This window comes from Cebidichthys violaceus, unplaced genomic scaffold, assembly GCF_023349555.1.
Source record: "Cebidichthys violaceus isolate CVI_PGR_0920_01 unplaced genomic scaffold, fCebVio1.0.p SCAF_12, whole genome shotgun sequence".
NCBI lineage: Eukaryota > Metazoa > Chordata > Actinopteri > Perciformes > Stichaeidae > Cebidichthys > Cebidichthys violaceus.
This window is the reverse complement of record NW_027176285.1, coordinates 7,515,481-7,542,612: the sequence shown is the minus strand read 5'-3', so window position 1 is coordinate 7,542,612 and position 27,132 is coordinate 7,515,481. Positions and strand designations below refer to the sequence as shown.

Below are 27,132 nucleotides of genomic sequence, written 5' to 3'. Positions count from 1 at the left end.
GTGCCTAATGCATGCTGGGAAAGACTCCAAACAGACACTTACGGAACCCATTTATTGCATGTTTATGATACATCGTGAACATTCTGGATTTTGTACATCAAAAAAAAAGAAAATTAAGAAATCAGTGTCACAATGTGCAACCAACATCTACATCTTTACTAAACAATGACATGTTTGTTTAAAAAAAACTACTACTTTACATCACATTACAGTGTGCTGCAGAACGTTCCATGTTTTAGTACTTCTTTATTCCTTTCATCACTTATTTTGGTGCAATATTTCAACCTTGTATCCTAAAAACTCGGTTTAGGTTCTGAGAACCCGACTTCATCAAACCCGGGTTTAATAGATCCTGCATTGATTGTGGACCAACGCTGCCTCTGAAGAGGTCAAGAACAACACGAACAGACACTCCTTTGTGCATGCGAGGCGCTAACAGTGAAACCCGAAATCCAACAGAAGTTAACGCGGAGAATAAACAGATAAATATACAAACTGTACAGGCTTGACACAAAGAGGAAGAGCTTTGAGTAAAAAAAGTCTTCTCATTGTGAAGTAAACTGGAACCATGAGATCATTCACAGAACAAACAAAAGCTCTTAAAATATCAAATAAAGTTAGTTTTCATATGGATTCCCATTTTCCCATTCTGCTCCTCAGTTTTCCAGTTAAAGGAATACTTTACCTCCAAAATAACGTTTTGCACATCAATAACTCACCCTGTGCTGAATTCTTGAAAAAAATAAAATAAATCCCTCACGTCTCCTAAGGTCAACGCAGAATCAAAAAACAGAAAAGTAAAGGGGGGCAGCGTTTAAAACAGCAAAACCATATCAAAAGATCCATTCACATACTCACACAACTCGTGCAGTATAATCCAGATCTCGTCTATCCAGTGGTACGCTGCTTCCCAAACGCGTCTCTGCTAAAATGTTACAATTTAAAGCTTGACGCTGTTGATGCTAGAAACGTGTTTTTGAATTGTAAGGTTTTAGTGAAGATAAGCAGGCGTGGTATCTTCTCATGAGCTCGTTCCACGGGCCGTACATCTTTCTGGTGCTCTTGGGTGAGTTTTTGCGACAGAACTCACCAGATTGTTGCAGTGCCGTAACACAGTACCTTATAATGAGGATTTAATTAGTTGTTTGACGTTTTGGATTCACCACCGGCTGTAATTTTTTTTCAGTAAGCAGGACCAGAAAGAGCCCGGAGCCTCGTCTTGCTTTTCACACCAAATGCACGAGTGTAAAATTGTGCAGAGCCAGACCGCCGGCGTCAAGCGGCAGCTTTTTGCAGAAACAAAATTCAACTAAATTGAACGTTGAGCAAAAGATGTGCCGCCGCTGGTATTCTGGCATTGAGAAGAGACAGTTTCACCGCTGAGAAAACCTGTGAACGCCATTTTTGTGCGTCTTGAGTTTCGAGGCTAATGAAACTCGCCCAGTCCTCCATTCTGGTGCAGTCTGTAGTAAAGCTTGATGTAATCAATCCTACCTTCATACCTTGTGAAAAAACTATGCAATCTTGTTTGTTGGACGTGAAGACCCTAAGTTTAGCGGAGGTGGGTCACATGAATATCAGGGCTTCGTGGAGACAGCTGGTGGCATCGATCCACTGCAGAAGAAGACGACGCTACAAAATAATGATGAATCAAAAGAGCTCTGGGTCGAAGCTCAGACAAGAACCACGCAGTGGTCACCACTAAGACCCACATTACAAGTAAAACTGGACAAACAAGTTGTCTTTCTTTGTTCTTTTAGAACGGTCTGGGCTTTTTTCCAATCACTTTGTTTGGTTTGTCTTCCAGCCAGCATCTAGTGGCCAATAGAGGACCTGCAGCCTCACAGACCTGCGTATTGGCTTGACTGGTCTGGATGCTGCTGACAGCGGGGCCCCTAACGTCTAATCACAACGCGTTTGTGAGAATGCAACCCGGTCTCCGGCAGCACCACAGGTGAGCCTTTGACTCTGGAAACGCCAGAAGACATTTCTGACGGTGTGTGTGCTTGTAGAGCTCTTAAACTGTCCTCTATGCACTAGTTAGGACTACTAAGGCCCTGCTGTGGACAAACTACAGTGTGTAGAGCGAAGAAATAAAATATGTTCTATTTCTATGGTGGTATACAATACAAGGACTTGGGGCTGTTGGGGCACGCAGAGCAGCAGCTGATAGTTCAGTACCTGGTCACCACCAGGAGGGGGCTGTGTTCCACAACACAGAGTTCAGCCCAGCGTGTGTTTCACAGCGAGTCCTGAGCAACCTGCCCGTGGCTCTCGGACCCCCCCCCACACCCTTCATTTCTCAGCCTTTTGCGTCAGATGAGTCTTTCCTCCGGTGGGACTTTGAGCATGCTGTCCATCTCCAGCCGAGCGCCGGCCACCTCCTGGGCACTGGGGCTGTACGCGCCCTCCGACTGGCGCTTCTTCCTCGCCGTGAGCGCCACGAAGGTCAAGCCGATGATCAGGGTCAACACGCAGAGGCAGAGCAGCGGGATGGCCACCACAAGCCAGGGGATGACTTGTTTGTGGGCTTGTTTCTGAGAAAGGCACAGAGGGGCAGAGGTTGGAAGTGGAAAGATGCACAGCCACTAAATAAAATTCATAGATGCAAATAAACTACGCTTTTATAATGTTGTAATCAGGGGAAAAGAAACACTCAATTTTTGGACGTGTCAGAGTGGTGTCTTTTCAAAATAAATGTACATGCATACAGTGTCTTTTCAAAATAAACTACTAACTACGCAACAAAAGCTTCAAGTAATGACGCGGATGGGTTTACATTGGAGTTAGCTGAAAGCCCGGTGCGGCTCATACAGACGCCAAAGGGAGCATCGCTATCAGACGCCGAGGGGCGCTGACCAAGCGGCGGTATTTGCCGAGCTGTGTGTGAGAACGGGTTGTTTAAAACCAAAGAAGAAGAGTGTAACAAACATACGTTAGTGTCACAGGTTGGGCCGCTGTAGCCGGGAGGGCATTCACACACAAACATGTTGAATCGATCCAAACAGGAGCCGCCGTTTCGACAGGGGTTTGACTCACACTCGTCAATCTCCGATTCACACCTGCAAGACGGAGAACACATGAGGGCACATCTGGAAGAGGACATAAAGACGCCCACTCTGGACATTTCTAAAGATATTTATGGGAGAAGTCAAGAGTTTGCTACTCAAGTCTTTAGTACAGACAAACACATTGTACAATGGAGGTGAATGGAATTTATTTTGTGCCGCTCAAAGAAATGTTCAACAGCAGCGTGTCTTGCTATAATTATATCATTTGGGTAAATAAAGGGAGGAATAGGGGGAAGAAATCACTAATATATATCACCATTAGACTTCATGGTGATATATAATATATAAATATAAAGAAATCTTTATATTGGATGAAGCCAGGTTCAAATTTCTTGCTTCATTTTGTTGACATATTTGAGTCAAAGGATTTTACTGGATGTATCTTTAAATCAACCAATAAATCGGAAAATACTGTCAACAGCCATAAAAAGATCCATTTCTGCCATGTTTTTAGGAATAAAATGTTGTATAAATCAAGCTATGAATGAAATGTGAACAAACCACTCCGGAGAAACCTTCAGAACATAGGGAGGAATGAAAGTTTGGTGAATGTAAGAGCTGCTGAAGTGGAGATGAGAGTCTGAGAAAGAAACTCATTGAGAGAAAACGTCCCTTAAGGAGATGGATTATGATATTCCATACATTTTAAAAGACACCACAGGTAAATAAGGTACAAATGTAACTAATTGACATCATCATGAAATGTCAGCTGATTACTGTATTTTCTGTTTTCTGAAATGTTATGTTTAAATATGCAAATGAGGCATTTTCTTATGGCAACTTTTGATGAATTTAGGAGTAATCTACAGACGCAAATAGACAAAGTAGTAAAATAAAAACGTGAAATGTGTATTTTGGATGTTTTCTTTCCACTAGACATAGGTGACATGTATGTTCCTGACAGTCACAGCCTTGAGTGGAAAAGTACAAAGGAAGAAGACGGTTTTCAATGATCTTAAAATATTACTCTTATACCATTGTAGACTGAATGAATGACCAGAGAGAGCTTATACTTGTGCGCTGATGCTGGCCCACATGAGTGGTTACTAATTACACAAAGTCAAAATGTCTTCTGTGAAAAGCTCTTTAACCCACATTTAAAACATACAAACAGAATTCCAGTAACTTCACTGTATTGCACCGCCGTCACCATAATTTGACACTGTATGTTTCTGATTGTCGACGTTTCTGAACCAGAAAATGTGATTCATGAATATGTTTTGTACTGAGACATCAGTTAGTTACCACTGCAGGTAAAAAAAATTATTCGTTTGAACTGAATAAAATAAGAGTAAGATCTATGAAAAGTGAGCTCACCTGCTGCCTGTAAAACCAGGCACACATGTACAGTTTGCTCCCCACAGCCCATCATCGCAGACTCCATCATTTTCACACCGGACGTCTTCACCACACTGTATTGGAGGATAGTTCCACCTGTAGGAAAAGGTGAGTAACTTTGCTTCAATGACAGTAAATTAAATTTCACTTTTAAAGCACGTCCGGGTCTGGCCCCAAAATATATAGGCCCAATCCCATTTTTAAAAGTGCTATATGAATAAAGTTATTATTATTAATATTATACCACTTCCTGTTCGAACCAATAAACAGTTGGGAGTACTCACTGGCAGCGAGGGCCGCTGTAGCCCTTGGGGCACGTACAGGTGTACATGTTGTGTCCGTCGTGACAGGTGCCTCCATGTTCACAGGCGTGATGCTCACACTCGTCCAGGTCCTCGTCACAGAGCGCGCCGGCATATCCGGGGTGGCAACGGCACTCGAAACCAGCCAAGTAGTCCTTACAGCTCCCGTGGACGCAGGGCTGAGATGCACAGTCATCGGTGTCCGTCTCGCACAGCTCTCCCTCCCAACCCGAGTCACAGACGCAGCCGAGTTTGTTAAAGAGGTCTTCACAAGTGGCTCCATTCACACAAGGATCTGAGTCACAAACAGCGGCACTGGTGCAACCCAAATGGATCTTTGGTTTTCCAGCTAGGTGGAACTGAGACGGCTGCGGGGCTTTATAGTCACCCACAAAAGGAAGGTAGACTCCGCCGACCCTCACCGCCCCCAAGCAGCCGGTGAAGCTCTCCGCGATGGCCAACGTAGCCCCTTTGTTGTTGAGAAAGCGAACGCTTCCTGCGCGCTCTGGCACGCTGCTGGCGTCCATGATTCCGTCCACAGTGATGACCCAGGGAGAGGCTTTGCGCTCCTTGTCGACCATCGAGATGTTCACGCGGTGCCAGCCCCCGTCAGCCACCCGGCGAACTCCCGTGAAGGCCAGCGCCTCGACGCTGTTGCCAATGTGGATCTCGACCCGGACCGACGAGTCCAGCAGACCCACCATCAGCAGGTCAGAGCCCCAGGAGGCCCTCAGGATCACAGCGTTCTCTGAACGGGTCCGCAGCTCCACGTATATGCTAGAGACGGGTTCAGCCAGGGAGCCTCCAGCGCTGTAGTGCACAGGGTTGTTCTCAAACGTGGCGTTGTTCACACCTAAAGGTCAATGTGGAGAACGTGTTTTAATGTAATTAATTTGCATTTGTTCAGTGAAGAACAAATAGTCATTTAACTTAAACAACTTTTTCTCTCCCAGTGGCGATACAGTACCTCGACTCAGGGCATCTGCCGACCAAGAGTACCGATCTGGTACCAAATGAACTGGTCAACAACAGAAACGTTCTCACATTTACCAAGAATGTTCGCCAAAATGGAATCCCTTCACATGCGAAATACACCTTCAAGGAGTTTGGATTTCCATCAAGGTGTTTGTGTATCTGAACCCGAGGAGTTTGGTTTTACCCGACAAAGACGCTTTCTCCAAAGTTTTATATTGCAACCAAAAAATCATCTCAGGGCATCTCAGAGAAGGAACAAACGACACATTTTTGCTCTGACAATTTAGGACTTCTTCTTTAGAGAAGTTGTTAGGAAATGCTTTGATAAGGAGCAGATCAGATTTTGCACAAGAGGAAAGATGTTTTGGGAACCCTCGATGACATTTAGCTGAACAAATACAAGTTATTTTTGTGACTGACTTTGTGTGGGATGCAGTGAACTACAGAAACTGAAACTGGTAAGAAGAACCAGATGGTTGGCATTGTGTACTTTTAAGAGGAATTGATCTACTAAGAGATACCACCACTTAATCTAAAACATATGAAAGGATTAGTAAAAATGAAATATCTCAAATAATTTTACTATTCATTATTTGCAGATCCGTGTTTAAAATGTAACTAAATGTAGAATGACAAATCCCAGTTGTATTAATATACTGTATATTCCTTGGAAGTAATCATTTGAAAATCACAGGACAACATTCAACCCTAAAGCATACAGTATGTCCAATGCACTCCTTATACATTATTACTGCTAATACTTAATATTTGCATGCTGCTTATAAATTAAAAATAAGAAAAAATCTGTAATAATTAGATCAGAAAAAGCACTTCAAAGTCAGAGTCAAGACAATTAATTGGATGGAATGTACTGTATACATAAGGGCACTAGTGTGATTGGGATGTTCTTACATTCATATCCATCAGGAAGGTCCACACAGTGGCCGCCATTGAAACAAGGATCGCTAACACACCACACGCGTGTTTCGCAGGTCTTTCCGGTGTATTCCGCCGGACACGAACACAAGAAATCGTTGAACGTGACGGTGCATTCTCCTCCGTTTAGACAAGGCTTCATCTGGAGAGGGAGACATTGTGATTTAATATACAAGACACAAGGAGATCAGACAGCAAATCATCTTCAGAGCAGGGTTGAAACTGATTGGATGTTATGACAGACATATAGGTACATAGGTAACCTATGCTTTGACACTATGGTGTAAGACGTCTTATTTGGGAGGAGGTGCAGGTTTGATATGGAGCATAATGTTAAGTCAATTCCAGCACTTAGCACGTTAGCATGTTAGCATTAGTTGATTGACATCTGCTGCTTCACTTTCACATCAGCTGGTGTGGCTACCAGTTGACTACAGTAGCATCATGCACTTATATTCAAACAGGTGTAGAGCACAGCCATTATGTATATCCAGCATTTCTGATTTGAATCAATTGAGTCCATATCAGATTTTATTTGAGTGTAACTGCCAGTGATGGGGGCTTTACAGCCATTTTGCCACCAGCTGGTTCAGGCTTCAGTTATTCTTTGAGGCTCAGTGAGAGTAATCATCGCTGTCAGAAAATCTTGATATCTTTGACTCAACTTTACAACTGCTAGGCTGCTTCTAATTTCAGCCCAATATAAGGTACTGTAGGACACTTAGGGTGAGGACAGGAGCTCAATTCTGTATCTTCTCCGATAACAAAGCTAGACCCTCTCCAGAAATGATTAATATTATCTTAGGAGCCCTCCCTTTCAATTAGAAAAAAGTGCAGAGCAAGTTATTAGTGATATCTGCGTGATATATTAGCATATTTTTTTTTACAGCAGGTCTCATAATCCAACCCAGTCTCTTAAAAACGTATGTTCCCATACAAGAAAACAACATTCTCATTTACCTTTTGAGCGAAAAGTATTTTCTCCCGTATTACGGTCGCAGTTTTCAAAACAAGGTTAACATAACTTCAAACAAAAGAAAAACGCTTCAAAATGATTTGGTTATACAGGCAACACAACTAATTTCTTGCTAATTGAAACAAACAGCATTGTTTGGCTTACAGTAAGTACTTTTGTTACAATATTTAAGATACATGTATAAATTAAGCTCAGTCAACGTTGACTTTTGGCTTCACACAAACAGCGGTCTCCTGGGTGAAAGTCCTGTGTTTGTTTGACCCACCCATACTCCCTACTTCCGTAAGAAAGCATCCTTCCCTAGAAACATATGGGAACGTAATTTAGTTCTGTATCATAATAGGAAGCAGAACTGAAGTAAAGTAAAGCATGTTGCAATGACTATCTTGTTCTTTAAACTGATATGTTGGTCCTAATAACTACCAGCAAAGCTGGCCCCAAGTAGTTATTGTTACAGTACTACTGTAAGGAACAGAACACTTTCAGGGACTATGTCCTACCTTGCAAGTATTGTCGCTGATGCAGGCCTTCTTTACATTTTCAGCATCACTTGGTAGATACACTCCCTCCTCGTCCGAGCTGTTCCAAGCATCCACATCTAGATGCGCCGAGTCTAAGCGAAGGTCCTGCAGGCAGCCTTTGTAATGCCCCCCCCACACGTCGGAGTCCCAGTCTCCCGGGAGTCCCCCTACATAAGCCTGATCCCCACTGTTGACATTCACCTCAGGGATCTCTCCTATCCCGTAGCGAAGGCCTGCATGCTCAAAGATCACCTGTCTGTGGTGGACCTCCACTTGTAGAAGTTGTTTCTCACCGGTGGTCACAAATATGGGAGCTGTTAGTGGGGCACTGTTAGGCAGCGAGCTGACAAAAACCCTCCCCATCCCCAGGTAGATGGAGAAGTAGACATCTCCGCCCTCTTCCTCTATGGGTCTCCTCAGCTGGAACAGCAGCCCGTCTGGCTTCAAGGACCTCAGGAAGAAGGACACACTGAAGTTGCTCTCGTGGCTCCTGCCTACATCGTAGACACTGAAGCTCACTGTGTCCTCATGGCTGTATGTCCACGAAGGGAACTCTGACAGGAGAGAATTGAAAGTTTGTCTTAATTACAAAAAATAGGACTACAACATATTGCCCCTGGAATGTATAAGTTCACATAGCAGCGCAAGCTGTTCCCTCAAACCTATGGAACACAACACTTTTTCTCCAGGTGGCCATCAAATGCAAAATAATGTAATAATAATCATTTTTCACTGTAGTAAACCATGGTGCAGTTAACTGCATCTTGCGCTCGTTTTTGGGTCAGGTGATGAGCAAACAGGAGCTTTCATTGCTCACAAAGTGTCATTGTCAAGTCATAAAAATAACTAAAAACCAAAGTAACCGATCATCAAAGTAGGGATTCTCTGCAAGTTGCAGCCACAAGGGTTTTCTGTCAAATAAAATAGAATGATAGTTAAGTAAAACATACATTTTCCCTGGCTTTCCATCTACAAACAACAGCCATTTATGTTTGATGGAGAGCCAGACCAAAATCTGAAGCTCCATTGCTTGGGATTGAACCTTAATCACTGTGGTGACAGTTTTTCACCTTCTCACCCGGAATCATCTTTGAAAGTCAGTTAAAGTTGTTATTTTTCCATCTTAACAATGTCATTAGATTAACGTTAATCAATGTTAGTTCTGAGAAGACATCAAATTAGGCAACACCCAGGAAGTGAAAGCGCCTGTGTGGGTGGACAGGCTGTTCTCATGCACTGTAATTAATATGTAAACCATGTGATCGTGAGCCAGGACAGGTGACGGAGTATAAAGAGTGACGAAGGCTGCTTAGGAGGGAAGTTTGGGGAAATGGATGGGTCTACAAACACTAGACTTTCCTCCCGTGTGAAACCAGGAGTCAGAATGTATGTACTTGTACCACTTCCGAAGTTCTTTCAACCCAAACGACGGCCTCTCCCTAAACCAAGTACTTTTGTTGCCTAAAAACTTCAGGGGCTTGCATAGGCGCGCTGATCGCTCCAGTTGGACATTTGTAGGAAAACACACGAAGAAATATCACACAAACTATTGTGTAAGGAAACATTGGGGTGGACTATGAGTGTGCATTGGCTCTAAGATCTGACAAACAGTATATAGATCATCACTTTATAAAATATGATGCAAATTTAACTACCAAGCAGTGTAATAACTAAATAGACTTTGCTCTACCTTGACTAACTACAACATTACAATGCTCCTGCTTCAATCCATTAGTAACAAAACAATAATACTATATATAAGTATAAGCTCACCTTCAGAGCAGTTCTCACTATGGAAGGGACGGTAGCAGTCACACTGATAGCTGGTCCACAGGTCCACACAGCGCCCATGCCCATGGCAGGGGTCAGGCTTACACCAATCTGTCTTACTGCATCCCAGCTCATGGCCTTGGTCCTTTGGAAGGGTTTGCGGTAGGATAGGTTTAGAGTCGATCATCAGGTCTTCCATACATCCAATGAAGCTTGCACCGCTTGCAGAGAACTCTAAAAGCTCCTCTGGTGCTCCGCCTACATACATGTGAGTGAAGGCTTTAGAGGGCTGGAAGGGTGGTTCATCAGCACCGCCATCTGTAACTCTGCATCCGTCCCTGTCGCAGCCCTGGCCTTTCAGAATCAGAACCAGGCCTTCCTTATCTACAAACACGTGAGCGTCCCGCCACTCTCCATCGCTGACAAAACCAGGAAATGTTACATCCAGTTCAGACTCCTCAGAAAAGGCTTTTGCGCGAAGACCGCCATTCACGATCTCCAAGATGAGGTGATTGTCCGCATCCCCTCTGTAGAAGAGCAACATGTCAGGCAGAGTTGTTCGGAAGCGCAGCTGCACCCCAAAACCACGGTGAACACGGTGCTCTACCTCCCTCCGGGTCCTTTCTTCTAGCACAACCTGGATGTGAATGAATCCAGGAGTGGAGAAGGAGAACGTCGTCCTCGTAGAGCACTGCTCATCATAGAAGCCGTAAGGGCAGAGGCACGTGTGACCCTGTTCTCCACCCTCCAGCCACGGTTGGCAGGTGGCTCCGTTCTGGCATTCGTGGTCCACACAGCCGTAGAGTTCCACGTCGCAGTGATCGTCTCCCCAGGGGAGTTCACCGGGCTCCGCCTCGGGACAGTGGCAAGTGTAGGAGGCCCTGCCGTCCTCACACCAGCCGCCGTTCTGGCAGGGCTGGCTCTCACACTCGTCAATGTTCACCTCACACAGCTCACCTAGAGGGAGACGACACTGAGGGTTAGACATGGTGGTGGCAGACTACTACCAGAGCTGCACCGCAAAGAAAGGGGAAGGATAATGCCGATCAACCCTGTTTGTGGCTCTCACATCCAAGCCCCTCGACTCCAAAGATGTAATAATTTCTTAAAACAGCTGGTCACTGTAGTTTTTATGAAACGTCACTCAAACTGGAGACAGTATTGCTTTTGTTGGGGACTATTTTCAGCAGCGGATGAAACACATGTTTTGCTGTAGTGAGTATACCTTTCATTCTTTTTCTGTGACCGTTGATTGGGGACAGAAGTTACGTGACAGAAAATGAGGGGCGGTGAATGGGGATTAGATGCAACAAAAAGTACCTGACTGAACTTGAACTGAGGACATTGCGATTACATGGTAAGCATCATGTATCTAGAGTAGACCTTCCTGGTTAGATAAAGGACAAACTGGAATAAGCAGCAAATTGAAGAAATTTGCTCGAGGCGTTTCGGAGATATCTCGTTCCCCCGGATAACCCAAGGCTATCATTGGTGAGGAGGCATAATAAAATGGTTTGTAGCTCAGGTGTTGGTTCGGGCCATCCAGTAATTGTGACTGTGGTTTGATTTGTTGAGTTTGCCATCATTGGTTCACTATTGCTGTTAGTTGGTTAAAGATATATATACTATTTTGATCGCTTCATTTCTGTTTTCTGGGCCTGTTCTAGTGTAACATCCAGTTTAGATCATTTAAAAATAGCAGAAAATGTTAAATGTTCTTTTATGTTGAGACAACAAACAAACAGATACAAAGCCTATATTTAGTATTCTATAATTCAACAGGAGATTGTGTCCATTTATTACAAAGTCCGAGACTCACCAAGAAATCCTACAGAGCATGTACAGGTGTAGCCGTTGACCTTATCCTCACAAGTGCCTCCATTCTGGCAGGGTTCAGACTCACACTCGTCAATGTTGACGGAGCAGTTCTCTCCTGCAATACAAAAGAAATGATGACGAATCAAACAATAAAATTGTTGATATGGCTGATTGGTTTCTTTAGTTTTACAGACCTGCAAACCCCGGTTGACACTGGCAGATATATCCTGCCGCATCCACAAAGCTGAGCTCCCAGTCGAGCTCCCAGTGAGACGGATCCGAACGCTCAAAACATTCCCCGCTGTTCTCACAGGGCTGCTCGGCACACTCGTCTATATCGATCTCGCAGTTTGGGCCTTCGTAACCTAGAGAAAACAAAGCAGAGAAAGTTTTATTCACACTGAACTCACCGAGTTTGGACGCATTACCTGGAACCCAAATTAACCTTCAAACCTCACTTACATTGGAGAAGCATATTAACGATATCACAAAAGTAGCGTTCTTTCATCTCTGTTTATTGATTTCTGACATTTTTTAAATCTTAATTCAAAACTAAGAATCTTAACGCTTTTATGACTGAATTAATAACTCTTATTATACATAGCTAACATTATGCTATTTTAGTTTTTAGACATGCTAGCATATTGGCAAGGTCATATGGTCTAAAATATTTCATTAACTACTATTGCAATGGAATTTTCTCCAACATTCATGGTTCCTCTGACTTTGTCCAAAGAGAGGCTCTTGAGAGCTCGAGTTCATGAAAGCAAACACCTGCTGAGTTTAATCCAGTTTTATTTGGGTTTGGTTTTCCTCTTTTCTCCCTGTTAAAGGGTTTTTTGGGGGAGTTTTTCCTGTTCTGATGTGAGGGTCCTGGGACAGAGGATGTCGAATGTGTACAGATTGTAATGTCCTCTGAGGCAAATGTGTGATTTTGGGCTATACAAAAATAAAATAAATTTAATTGAATTGGTTTTGAAACATTGGGAGATACTCGTGTCTTTAAGTAATACAGATGGTGGATCACTTTGTGGACTTTGCACAAGCACCTCAAGACTTTGCAGTTGTTAACACATGGTTAAGGTTGTAAATTGAAATAAAACTAAATTGAAATATAAAATAATAATCCAGTCCAGTGTGTAGGATTTAGTGGCATTTAAGTCACTGAAATAAATTATGAATGGGACAATGACAGCGCAATCCTGTGTGAAAGTCCTGTGTTTTTTTGACCCATCCACCCCAACTGTAGACTGATTAAAAAACATATTTGTTAAGCGTCAAAAACAAACGTAATCCTGAAGAAAATACATTTCCCTCTAAATATAATGGACCGTGCAGTAGTTTGTCTTAGTGGGAAGCCAGTGTATTGTGGTTCAGTGTATTGTTCGCAATCGTTGCGTGTCCTTGTGTCGGTACAGGAGCGTCTGATGTACAGCATGTAGTTCGGTACCTGGCCAGCAGAGGCAAGTGTATTCGTTGACTCCCTCTAAACATGAGGCACCATGCTGACAGGGATCAGAGGCACACTCGGGGATGTCCACTTCGCAGTAGTCACCCTGGAATCCTGTATCGCTGCAGTCACATTCATAGCTGCAAGAGACGCAAATTAGTTTTTAAACAGCAGGAAATAAAATTCAGACAATGAGCAACACCTGAACAGGAACCCCACATGACATACATTTAAGTGAGAGATGAAAAACCGTAAAAAAAAAAGATGCACTTTGAGATAACTCATTCACGATCAAAAGAAAACAGCTTTTTGTCTTGAGATTACAGCAGTATTGAGTTGTGACCTTAAATGGCAGGTGTAAAACAAATGAGCCTTTCAAAGCAATCAGATGTGAGCAGCCTGAAGGTTCACAATGTCATTAAGGACTTATGTGTGGACATTCACACCAGAACAGAGACATTTCCGGTATGTTTTGGTGGGATAGGTGGATTATGAGATCAAGGGCCTCTTGGCAGAGTCACTTCAAAGGCCCCTCCTCCCATCCAGCAGCCCCAAAAAGAAATGTTAATAGTCATGACACACGGAGGCTCTGAGCTGTACAGGTCCATTCATTAACTCATTCATCCCTGGAGACCAGACCTTTAAAAACATAGTTTGTAGTGAGCGTAAAGTGTATATAAAAGGTGGTATGTAGACTATAGCTTTAAAGCCTTGAGTTATCGCTATCTTGTTTATTTGTAATCAGAAGTGACACAAGGGGGGCGGAGCTAAGTACAACTTTAGTCGACAAAAATGTTATAGTTACATTTTCATGAACTGAAAACATATTGTGAAAGGGTTAAAGTTTAAAGACGAAAACACAGATAACTCCCAGACCAGACAATGGCGTGGTGGCATCCTGTCAATCAAAAGGAAGCATCCCCTGCTTTATGGTCTGTTTGACTCTAAATGGACCATACTTTACTAAATGAACATCATGCTGTATTGAAGAAGACTTGAAACTAGAGATTGAGACCATAAACTCATGTTTACAATGTTTACTGAGGTAATAAATCAAGAGAGTCATTTTCTCATAGACTTCTATACAACCAGAGGAGTCGCCCCCTGATGGACACTAGAGAGAATGCAGGTTTTAAGACATGACATTCCACATTTCAGACCTGGAGGTTGCCGCCTGGTAGTGACACTAAAAATAACTACTAACGCCCAAATTCCACATGATTCAAAGTAATGTAACTTTTCTCATCTGCTAACCTAACCCGCCCTGGTGTCCTCGACCATTTTGATACAAACAGTATATTCATATACCGAGTGTCTAAAGGACTTAAAAGGAGCATGTGTGTAGGATTTAGTTGCATCTAGTGGTGAGGTTTCAGATTGCATCCAACTGAATATCCCTACGCTCACACCTCCCTCTCCAAGCGTGTCGGAGAACTACGGTGGCCCTCAAGTTAAAGCAGAGGGTGTTTGGTTTGTCTGTTCGGGGCTTCAGTAGAAACATGGTCAGCAAGATAGCAAAAACACAACAATTCTTAAGTTTCAGGTCATAATACACTAATGAAAACTTAATTTTCCCTTTATATAAATAAATCCCCCTACACACTAATCCTTTAAGACAATGTTAGCAGGAAAAACCTTCAGAACTTTCATTGGTAATTGCTGTTATATATATTGTATTTTCAAAGATTTGGGTATTTATTTGTCAGAAAAACGAATGTTTATCTCTGTGATAATGGTAATAAATAAGAGGCACAAACTGAGGTTTGGTACAACAACACTAACAGGGGGGAACATCTGATGAAGCTGCACATTGACATCCCCCCCCAACCCTGCACAAGTCTATCACTGCACAGCGCATTCAGCTCTCACCTGTTCACCATGTCGTGACAGACGGCTCCGTTCCGGCAGGGCTCACTGGCGCACTCGTCCACGTCGACCTCGCAGTCGACGCCGTCGAACCCGGGCGGACACTCACAGGAGTATGCGGCGATCAGGTCGCGGCAGGTGGCCCCATTGTGGCAGGGGCCGGACTCGCACTCATCGATCTCGGTTTCACAGTTGACTCCTGGTGGAGGGGGGGGGGTCAACGTGTAATTAGAAAGAGACATGATGATGATGATGATGATGATGATGATGATGATGATGATGATGATGACGATGGAATGAAGCTGTGGTTTAGAGTCAAATGATCGGTCACATTTCTTTTGTCCATATCATCAATGTCTGTATCTGTCTGTCTATTCTGGCCTCCAGATACCAGCGGTGATACAAAGCCCGTCTTTACATTCTCCAAACAAAGTGATAGCGTGACAGCGGAATGCAGCGGTGCCGATCCAAGCCGACCGCTCGCAGATAACACGGAGCTCCTCTGACACAGAGCAGGCTCGTGGAGAAAAGAGGGGAGCGCAAGAAAAAGCAAGACGGGAGTGTTTCTTCTCACTCTGCACGGAGAGGTTATCCGAGCCGCAGATAAGACGTCTGACTAACAGCATCTCACGGCACACTTAAAATACTCCCCATGCCTGGTTTATCGGGAACAAAACGAAACACTTTGGAAACAACAAATGGTGGCGAGGAACACGGAGTAGAAAGACAAATAAAACGCTGTCAGCGAGCAGAAAGTCCCTGTCTCGGCTCAAAGACGTGTTCATTGAGGAGATGATTAATGATGACACATCTACACTCACAGCCCCAAACACACAAGCAGGAGGCTGAGGCAATATGGAGTTATTTTACTGTGTTTCACCAAATCCCTTTACTTTTTAATACCTGCAACACGGTTTGTTGGAGACTAGGAGCAGTATTATTGATCATTGACCGAACCTTCAAAATGTATTAGAAAGCAAGCATTAGACTCAGACTATGGAGCATGGGCTGGAATAACCTGTTATGGGGCCGAAGGGCAAAAACTGAGCTGTGGGCCCCTACTGACATCGCATCCCTCCCACTCTTAAGGCCTTTACACTCCGGGGGCGTCGTTTTTTTATTTTTTTCCGAGTTGCTGATTTGCACTCAATATGTTTATTTAGAACTGTTGTTTTTGCTATGAATACTTTCACACAGCGCCATAAAAAGCGTCGCTTTCGCATCCAAAATGAAGGCAGAATGTGCATATTCAAAATGTACACTATATTATACAACAACACGGATGCTCAATGGTCCAAACCAAGACAGTCAACTTTATTGCTCCTTTCAGACCAGATCCACTCCTTCTGTTCTTACCTTTCACAATAAAAGCCCTAGACATGTAATATTGAGAAGTATTTTGTGTTGTTTATTCATCACGCCCCTGTTGTGTAGAGGCCTTCTGGCCGTAGTTACGCTTGTCCTCTCAATGCAACTATTGTGATTGGATGTGCCAGATCAGAACTCAGCTGCGTCCGCATATGTGTGTCCACACTTCGCCCTTTTGATGCGACCTGCCTGATCAGATGGTGATATACTTTCGTGGAGCGGCTTGGGAGAACAGAAGTTCCCCTTTAACTAACTAAACAAGCAGCTCACCTCCTGTTGGAGAGTTAAGTCAAGGGTTTTGCTGTAGTCAGATTAAACGAGGTCAATGGCAAACAAGTGACTGAAGAGAAGAGACTGTTGACATCGCCCCTGACAGGTGTTCTTCGCGGTGATCTCGTGAGGACGTGTTCCCCTATACTGATGTGTTGTACCGAAGGTATACCAACCGAAAGGGGACTGCCTTCACTGCAACATTCTACTTCCTGTTTACATACGCCAAAGCCCCCAAATTGTGGCAAAGTTAATTACAAATGCAAACAGCAACGGTTGACTGATAACTGTATGTTTGGAATGTGAAAGGGCATCTCCCAAATATGTGTGTGTGTGTGTGTGTTTGTGTGTGTGTGTGTGTGTGTGTGTGTGTGTGTGTGTGTGTGTGTGTGTGTGTGTGTGTGTGTGTGTGTACATTTGGATGTACCTGCAAAGCCCTCCAGGCACTCGCACTCATAGTGGTCCTTCTCATTGATGCAGGTGGCGTTGTTCTCACAGGGCCGCGAGGCACACTCGTTGATGTCGATCTCGCAAGTGTAACCCTGAAAACCGGGCACGCAGAAGCAGTGGAACTCGGCCACTCCGTCCATGCAGATGGCCCCGTTCTGACAGGGCTCTGACGAGCACTCGTTCACGTCCTCCTCGCAGGCCTTCCCTTCGAACCCCGGCACACAGAGGCATTCGAAGCCCTCCGGTCGTAACACGCAGGTCCCGTTGTTACTGCAGGGTTCGTCAACGCAGTCGGTCACGTGCGTCCCGCAGCCCAATCCCCCGTACCCAGCGGGACACCTGCAGAAGTATCCGTTCGGCTGGTCCACGCACAGGGAGCGGGGTTCGGAGCACGGGTTGCTCTGACACTCGTCCACCTCCTCCGTGCAGTTGTCCCCCGTTAGACCGTCCGGGCAGATGCAGTGGTACTCCGTGGTGCCAGCGGTGCTGGTGCAGTCCTCACACGGTGCAAAGGAGCAGGCGTTATAGAGCTTGTCGCAGTTTTTGCCCATGTGTAGGACTCCCTCTCGGGAACAGATGCAGGCGTAATCGTCCATGTTGTCCACGCAGGTAGCTCCATTCTGGCAGGGTGCAGACAGACATTTGTCCGAAGTGGCTGTGCAGAGGATTCCTAAAAAAAACAAATGGAATGTTATGCTGAGGACTACTTAATGCACGTTAAGAACAATATGTGTGTATTACAGAGCAGTGTTTCCTAAAGGAGTCCCGAGGTAAATCAGAAGTTGTCATTGTTCCTGGCAGAGTCAGGACTCCACTTGCCCACACATGTGCAAGAGTGTCACAACCAATGCATGCATCCATCATTACTGTTCATAATCCACTCTCATATACTGATCACTCTTCTACAGCTGCATCAGAGCTGAATGTGTTTAGTCACTGCCAACATTTCCCACAGCTGCTACTTCCAACACCTTCTCACTCCCAACTTGTCAAATACCAACGCTGGATCTTCAAACTAAGCAGCGTGTCGTCGTACAGCGGTGAGTACGATGTCCTACAAAAAGTTCCTCCTCAAGTTTCCTGCGTTTTCCTATGAATGTCCAGCAACACGTGGCAATTCCCGCTCGTTATATGCATACGGCCTATTCAAAATAAACTTTTAAAGTCAAAGTCAAAGACCTTTATTTGACCCAGAGGGGCAATTGGTTCTATTAAAAAACAACATACAAACCAGACATATCAAAGCACATATAATGTAAGAGTGAAAGATGAACACATGAAGCTAAAGAGCAATATAAGTGAAAAAGAAAGAACCACATCAATGAAACCACAAAGATCGAAGGTTTAAACACGATCCTGTTGGTGCTGGGAACTGGATCCCAGTTACATTATTGGTAACACTCTATGACGGCCATGTCTATATTACATTATAAACATACTCACAATGTGATGTAATCTGTTTATAGCACTGTATTATTATAGTAATAATTCAATTACATTTATTTTTGTATAGCCTAAAATCACAAATTTGCTTCAGAGGGCTTTAATAAGCCCTCGTACATATTCATAATGCTTTATAACAATATCCATAAAACATTATAAAGAATTTTATAAATGCTGATTAGTAAAGTGGAAATAAATGTCACGTTCAGTGTGTTGTTCTTGTATAGATTTATTGATATTTTTATAATTAACTAAACTTATAGTAACTTGTAATCACTTCATAATGCATTTTGACAGTGATTAAAAAATATTATAATTATAATAATATTATACACTATCATTCATGCAAGAAGAAATGGCCAGCAACAATAAAGTATATTGGTATATCTTATAAGTCCTTGCTTTATATGCTTTATAATGTGATTGTTGTTGTAAAGCATTATGAATATTTAAGAGTGCCTATAACTACAATAACACAGTGCTATAAGCAAATAATAAAGCATTATAATTATGTTTGAAATGCATTTTAGACATGTGCATTACAGAAGGTGTTACCAAACGATTATACTTCAATAAAATCAATAAAAAGCACGATGTCGGCTCAGTCACATGAAGACCAGTGTGCTGCTGGGACAGTAGGGTGGGATGGCAGGAACCCGCTCATTAAATACGTGTCTCCATTTAGCAGCAACAAACAAGTGCACGACCTGAAACGACCAAGTGTGACTGAAACAGGTTACCCTTTAAACCTGTTACACTTATTCATTGGGACGTTACCTCTAATCTGCTCTCACTTCTTTTCTTGGCACCGGAGTTCAGATGCAGACGTGTTAAATCCTGAACATATATGTACAGACAAGCCACCCCACACGTGTCCCAGTGTCTGCTTCGCTGCTGCTGCCTCACTATGGAGGGTGTTTGGTTTGTTTCTCGGCAGGATTACGGAAAAACTACTGCCCCATTTTTTTTTGGGGGGGGGGGGGGGGGGGGGGGGTTACCACACACACACAGATTTTGGGCAGATTATGCGCTCTTTATTTTATAAAAATTAGCTTTGGTCAAAGGTTAATTATAACGTTATCATGATGTGTTAATGTTATCTTTTAAAATGGAACTTTTGGTGAGAAACTTAAACAAATACATTTTTTAAGGTTTTCACAGCAATTGAAAATAGATAGTGAGATAAATTCTGACCTGTTAGTTTTAGCAAACATGGTACCCAAAGATCTCTGATTTATGTGTTGTTTGTTTCACAAGGACGCATACAGGAACAAGTTTGAATAAAAGTTCCCTTTGTCAGCTAGAATTGTGCATTATCCTCTATGAATAGCCACTCATACACTCGTCAGCTCACAAAGTGGATGTGAACAGCAGCTAAAGTGAGCAGTTACAATACATACGCTGTCTCCCTTCAGCGGCCAACACCACGAGGTCTCTGGGGAATTAGTCCACATTCCTTTTATTAGGACAATCTCAACCCCCCCCATCCACGACTCCCACCCTCCCAGCCCCCAACACTTTGATCAGTGTCCTGTTTCCAAAATCTCACTGAAGTGGAAGATATTAACAGTGAAGGGAGTTATGGCGGTGAGGAAGGGGGGCAGAGAGAGAGAGAGAGAGAGAGAGAGAGAGAGATGGAATATTTAATGAGATAAACCAGTGGTGAGAAAGTCATATTATTTGTTACAAATTTTACAGGAACAACATAGAGATAAAATCTGATTATTTACATTTAATGTATTTTTTTCTCTCACTGTGTTCAGACAGAGGAGTTCAGAACGTGATGGAAGAGATTATAAACACATAATTACAGCGTCATGCCTTTAAACTCCCCTCATAACGACTATTACTTGGTAATTAAGACCAAGAAGAGTCAGTTCCATTCACGTTATTAATTGTTTGTGAGAGTCAAATGAGTACATGTCTGATGCTGCCCTGGCTGATGACCTCGTTATATTGAGGAATAGTCACCCGATGAGAGATTTCTCGTTATGACGAGAACAATAAATAAATAAAAGTTAAAAGCAGTGTCTGCTCCGCCGATGGATGAGCATGCAGCTCAGCCATCGGTTTAGTTTGTAATATCCATAATCCACAGCTCCATTCTGTACGGATTATGACAAAAGCAGATTGGACAGACTATGGCACGAAAGCACCTGTTAAAAGAGCTCAAATAGTGACTACTCAACTGTTACTACAAGCAGCAAATATAAAAATGATTATAGTTTGAAATATAACATACAGATGTAAGTGTGTCACATATAAGTAAATAACCAACATTTGTCCATAACCCGATGATGGATCATGTTCAATATATTTAGAAAGCTCTTCGGCAGCAGGTCTCAGGCTTTACGACGTGTCCCAGCATCGCCCTTCCGAAGCAGCAGGTTGGTGTCATTTCTAATTGCTGTGGAGGTGCACCTTCCCCTCAGTCTGAACTGTGGACGCTAACTGTGTTTGAGCGTTACAGATTACAGGGGGCCGCAGGAGCGTGTTAGCCGCTGGGCGGACTAGAGGAGTCCCAGGTGGCTGTGGAGCGTTTTGAGATTAGGCTCTGATGTGAGAAGGAGACCAGGATAAACATGTTAATTGATTGAGGAGGTGATCCTTTGCTTGCTTGATAAGAAACTTAACAAAAGTGCTGTTGGGTCAAACACTGGTTGAGGAAACACTGTCCATTCGTGTGTTGTGAAGGGATGAATGTTTTCAGGCCTTTATTTCAACCATAAACTAATTAATCTATTTATTTAATTGTTTCGTCCCTTTCTTCAATTAAATGCATTCAAATGCAACTAATCTCAAGAAGTCCTGCCTCTGTGAGGCCTCTGCTTGGTTTCAATGCTACATTCAGCACCAGGCTGTTCTCATGCACTGTTCGTAGCAACACCTACAAAAAGTAACGCGCTATAGTTCATATATATAACCCACGCAATCAATCAATATGTAATCAATGAAATTGTGAGCCAAGGACTGGTGATGTGGTATAAAGAGACGTAGATGGGTGGATGGGTTTTCACCCAGGAAACCACTGCTCATGTCCTGTGAGAAACCAGAAATCACGGTTGACTTTTAGAATAATAACTGAACACTTTACTCCCCAGTTTATATCTGGATAGGTTCACAATGTGAATGTGCAAATCTAGAGATCCAAATGCTTGATTTCATTGATGTCCATAAGCAGACCCTGATCATTGTGTTTCACTGTCAGCTCATGGTGTCTTATGTGGTGGTGCGCCTCGAGGATCAATTCCTGATCCACTCCTTTTTTTTCCCAGCGAAGATGCTTTTACCCCTGATCATACAATTCACTGTTTAAACAATATGTTTTAACCATTGTTATTAAACCCAAGACTATATATTTAAAATTCTCACTTTCAGCAATACCTGTGGGGGGGAAGTATGTAACAAACCGTAATGGTTAGGGAAACATTATGGTTATAGATATGGATATAAACTATGGTCAAAATTCGGTTAGGCCACTAAAGGCAAGGGTATGGTCAGGGTTGTGTAATCTCTAGAAACAGATTGGCAGGGAACTGGACAAGTTTGTCACAGTCTTGGTTTTGGTTTAGTTTGTTTCCTGTTTTATTTTGAATTTTCCTGCCTCATGCTTGTGTCCCATGTTAACATCACTTTCTGCATTTGTATGTTTTCCCACCTTTGTAATTGTCTGCCATGATTGAATCCTCCTGTGTCTAATCACCTACACCTCCCCAGTGTATTTAAACCCTGTGCTCCCCTGTCTCTGTGTTGGTTTGTCTGCTCTGCTATGCTTCCTGCTGTGTTCCCTGGTGTGTTCCCAGGTGTATTCCCTGGTGTGTTCCCAGGTGTATTCCCTGGTATGTTCCCTGCTGTGTTCCCTGGTATGTTCTCTGGTATGTTCCCTGCTGTGTTCCCAGGTATGTTCCCTGGTATGTTCCCTGTTGTGTTCCCAGGTATGTTCCCTGGTATGTTACCTGCTGTGTTCCCTGGTATGTTTCCTGGTATGTTCCCTGGTATGTTTCCTGGTATGTTCCCTGCTATGTTCCCTGGTATGTTCCCTGGTATGTTCCCTGGTATGTTCCCTGCTGTGTTCCCTGCTGTGTTCCCTGGTATGTTCCCTGCTGTGTTCCCTGCTGTGTTCCCTGGTATGTTCCCTGGTATGTTCCCTGCTGTGTTCCCTGGTATGTTCTCTGGTATGTTCCCTGCTGTGTTCCCTGGTGTGTTCCCTGGTATGTTCTCTGGTATGTTCCCTGGTGTGTTCCCTGGTATGTTCTCTGGTATGTTCCCTGCTGTGTTCCCTGGTATGTAATCTGCTGTGTCCTCTGCTGTGTTCTCTGATGTGTTCCCTGCTGTGTCCTCTGCTGTGTTCTCTGATGTGTTCCCTGCTGTGTCCTCTGCTGTGTTCTCTGATGTGTTCCCTGCTGTGTTCCCTGCTGTGTCCTCTGCTGTGTTCTCTGATGTGTTCCCTGCTGTGTTCCCTGGTATGTTCCTGCTAATATCTGTTCTGGTTTACCATAATACTGTGTTGCTCATTTAAGCCTAATGATGCAATAAAACTAGATTCAATTCAACTCCCTAAGTTAGAATACAGTCATACCAGCATTACAGCAATGTTTTAGATCAAAATCTGTTTAAACTGAATCGCCGCAATCAGATGGTAAAAGACCCCTGACCCCTGACTCTCACAGAGTTCATGTTTCACTGCAAATAAAAGAGATGTGTGATCTTGTTTGTCACGTTATATTCTAATTCTGAGTTGTGTCTCACTGCTTTGGTTTTCATTGTGCACACCTTTTCCCTCTTTTCTGATCCTCGTCTCCACCACCTTCTCCTAATCCACCCCCACCCCCCACTTCTAATCTTCATCCTACCTTCTCTCCCTCTCTTTCACCATAGCAGGTTTGATGGCCTCCCTGACCTCCAGAGCCTTTCCATGTTGTAATCCCTCTGGTCTCTTTGGGTCAATCCCCTTGCTCCTCTAATCTCCGGGTGGCAGGATACCTGCACAGATTACAGCCTCAAGCTCCAACCTCTCTGTCACCATATTGTCTGTCACGTGCTCTTCTTCTGTCACTCTGACCTTATGTCTCAGCAGCGTTCCATACTCGAACCCTCATGAATTTGCAGCAGTGGAATAACACAATAATATTTCTCAGTCTTGAACAATTTATTTCACAATCTAGTTCATATTTATTGATAAAACAAAAAATACTTTTGCTCAGAACAGAGTTCATATAATGCAACTGATGTAGAAATATTTAAGGAACATCGTGAGCATGGCCAGCAAGTTTTAATCTCCAACTTGTTAAATGATTGCTCTGATACTCAAGTCTTCTTGAGCTAAGCTAATCACTTCCTGACTCCAACTCTGTACTTAACACAAGGATCTTCATATCTTACTCACATAGTGTTGAGCTATTGCTTTAATATTACACATTGCAATAGACATTAATTATATACAACTTTCTTTGAACTAATGGGATGGGACAGTCCCAATAACTGTTGTGTGAACGGTTGTTACTCTATAGGAAACTGGATTAAAAAATTTTAATCGTTGCCCAGCACTAATTAAGACCAATACTTTTTGCTTTGCAAGTTTTCTGAAATGTTATGTTTAAATATGCAAAAGAGGCATTATGTAATGGTAACCTTTAGTGAATTTGGGAGAAATCTACAGAAGCAAATAGACAAAGTAGTAAAATAAACATGTTTTCTTTCCACTAGTCTGAAAAAAGACGTCTAATGCAAGCAAAATAGCTCAAAATCTCCAGTGCCAGAGCATAAAAAATGACATTTTATGCCTGTAGTGTCTCGCCTTAAATTAAACCCAGACACACAAACACAGTGGAGTCACATACAAGGTTACCACCTGTACATCATTCATGGTAATCCACAGAACACACACACACAAGGTTGACCCTGACTGTTCAGACACCTGTACCTACAGTATCAGACGTGATGTCTCATTCACCTGACAGCTCCAGGTAATGCCTGGAGCGCTCGTTCTTTAGTGTTTAGGACTCATGCCATATCCTCTCCCTCTCGTTTCCTGTCTGCCTCTCTGCCATCAACTGTCCATTTAAGGTGAGAATAATCCAAAACAGTTCTTAAAAAGCTGTCGTGTTCTGTTGAGGTCCACAGCTCAGCATACTACGTAGCACAAACAGAGCATTCTGTCCGTCACGCTCAATGGTGTCTTCCCTTAAATTGTGATAATCTGTTTTACCTTTGAGACAGATTAGCAGTTAATCTAGTTTACTTTTCTGTAAATGAAAGCATGAAGGGACAGGAAGCAGAGCTCGCACTTTGCTGTACTAACTCGAGTAGTACACTAGAGTGCAGATGTCCATCTAGTGTGTCTCCCTCTCCCCTCCCCAAACAATGAAGAGTTGGCGAATAAACAGGGATTTATTCATTTAGTGGATCAGAACATATCGGGTATGGAATTAACCTGCAGCCCAAACTTTTCTACGGATGTCAGATTTTGAGCCACAACAAAGGCCAAGTTGTGGCCTGCAACAGGCTAGGTCAGACTTGTTTTTAGTCTGACCGATAGTTGGAAATGTCTTTTGCTACTGAAACACTTGTTAATCACTCGCTGCCCCTAACGGACGGTTAGAGGAGTGAGGAGTCAGCAGTCAGTGACGGGATGAAAGTGATTATAAGCAGCTACGAGGGGTCCTCGAGCATTCAGTCATAAACGAGCACCACAAAATATTAAGCCGATGGGTCCAATAGTATGTGAGACCAGACAGACAGACAGACGCACTCACACACACACACACACACACACACACACACACACACACACACACACACACACACACACACACACACACACACATATACACGACATAACGCCCGACATAACCCCCAGGCTTATACTCGACAGAGATAACAACTGTGTTCCAGGACTGGACCTCATTATGGACGTTGTTAAATATCATCATCACATAGTTCAACATCAGATCATGTGTCCAATGTATAAGGTGTCTTCAGAGGTCCATTCCCCATCTCCTGTGTACATGGATGTGATAAAAGAATGAATGTTTCAATATTTTAAAAAAACTTCCCTGCAAGATCAGCCTGAATGATGAACCTGTGTGGGGTTAGGTCACTCTGTCGTTGTGAAGGAGACAGACTCTAACTCTGAATATTCAACCTTTATTTTGACAGGAGGCCATACTGAGATTGATGTTTCTGTCTACTTTTGTACTGGAAGACAATTCATGTTAAAAAAGTGTTGAAGTTTGAATAAGGGTTCATTTCACTTGTTTGATATTGGGGTCAAAAATGACTCTAGTTAGTTTAACCATATAAATATAACACACATAATGCTCAATGAAATTACATAGAACTAAATCAGAGGATGGTGAATAAGCTTTTCATTTCTAATCTTGATTGCACTTAAGATAAAAGCTGCAATTTGAAAAGACAAGTATGTATTTTCATTTTACACAATATGCAAATGATCTGTAAATTTCCTAAAGCGTTTTGCTGTGATGCTGGTTTCTTTCAGTAGTCTATTCTTGGGGTCAATTAGTGAGTTATGTTCTCTACATTACGTTCAATGGAGGGAGTCCACACTTTGACACGGTGCCAAGAGTTCCCGTCATCATTGCTTCACAGACAAGTTCTTTACCACTTTGAAATAAAATCTCTGTTTCTGAACAGAAAGTCCCGGCTCGTAATATGTGAGTCGACTTTTTGCTGCCTTTTGGAATTCAAAAATCAAACTTGATGGAACATCGCTTTAAAAAAACAAACAAACTTTCTGCACACTGTGTGACCTCATTCTGCACCTCCATTCATGTGCAGACAAATATGAATGAGATTCTCCCTCGACTGTGCATGACCGAGGAGCCTTCGATTCTGAACCAGTCATGTGTCAAATCTGATAGAAAGAGCTAGTTAAAACGTTGAAGCTTTTACAATCAAACTATACACCAGCTGCTACCAGTCAAGCACCTGGTGAAGATGACTGCCGATGAAACGTCACTACAATAGTTATCCTCCTCATGCTCCAGGTTCCTCAGTATTGTGAAAATGCACTGGGAACTAGCCAAACCTCTCATCATTGTTGTAAGTGACAAAGGACCACCCCCCCCCCCCCAACATCTATTTGAGTCTGCTAATATAGTGGGAGCTCCAAACACCCCACTTGTGCACCGTCCATAGAGCAGCACCTCTCAGAGTGACATTCCTGAGGCCTGAGAGAGTGAGGATCCTCTGGACTTCCCCGAACCAAATAATGATGAAGTGTAAGATGTATTGTGTCAACAAGCGTGTAGCAAGCCGCAGTAGTTCTGGTGGATATTTACGTCCCTGTTGTAACTCTTTCCGTGCAACCTGTTGCTTTGGCAGGAAAGAGGATTATACACCAACTTCACACAGAATCTCTGTTGGGATTTACGGCGTGATTTCCTTCAGTCCTTCAGCGTTCAATTACAGAAATTGCTCATCCAGAAGGATCACTTCAAACTGCCCTTGAACTCAGGAAAAAACACACACACTGTTGTCACTACTCACCCCATTTGAACATCATCATCGTCAGCAGCAGTGTCTTTAGATTCAGGTGAACTTTCCCCAACTCCAT

The 27,132-nt window shown here is 43.1% G+C and overlaps 1 protein-coding gene across 1 annotated transcript; it reads right to left on the bottom strand.

The window, feature by feature from the left end:
- Positions 1–55: 55 nt before the first annotated feature.
- crb2a (crumbs cell polarity complex component 2a) lies at positions 56–27,132 on the bottom strand. The gene is made up of 13 exons (XM_068706085.1): positions 27,066–27,132; positions 17,089–17,781; positions 15,027–15,222; positions 13,158–13,297; positions 11,902–12,072; positions 11,709–11,822; positions 9,893–10,846; positions 8,099–8,673; positions 6,599–6,764; positions 4,694–5,564; positions 4,389–4,505; positions 2,936–3,062; positions 56–2,537 (listed from the first exon to the last, which is right to left on the bottom strand). Exons 1-13 carry the CDS (start codon positions 27,130–27,132, stop codon positions 2,316–2,318), a joined length of 4,413 nt encoding a protein of 1,470 aa, XP_068562186.1. The 3' UTR covers positions 56–2,315.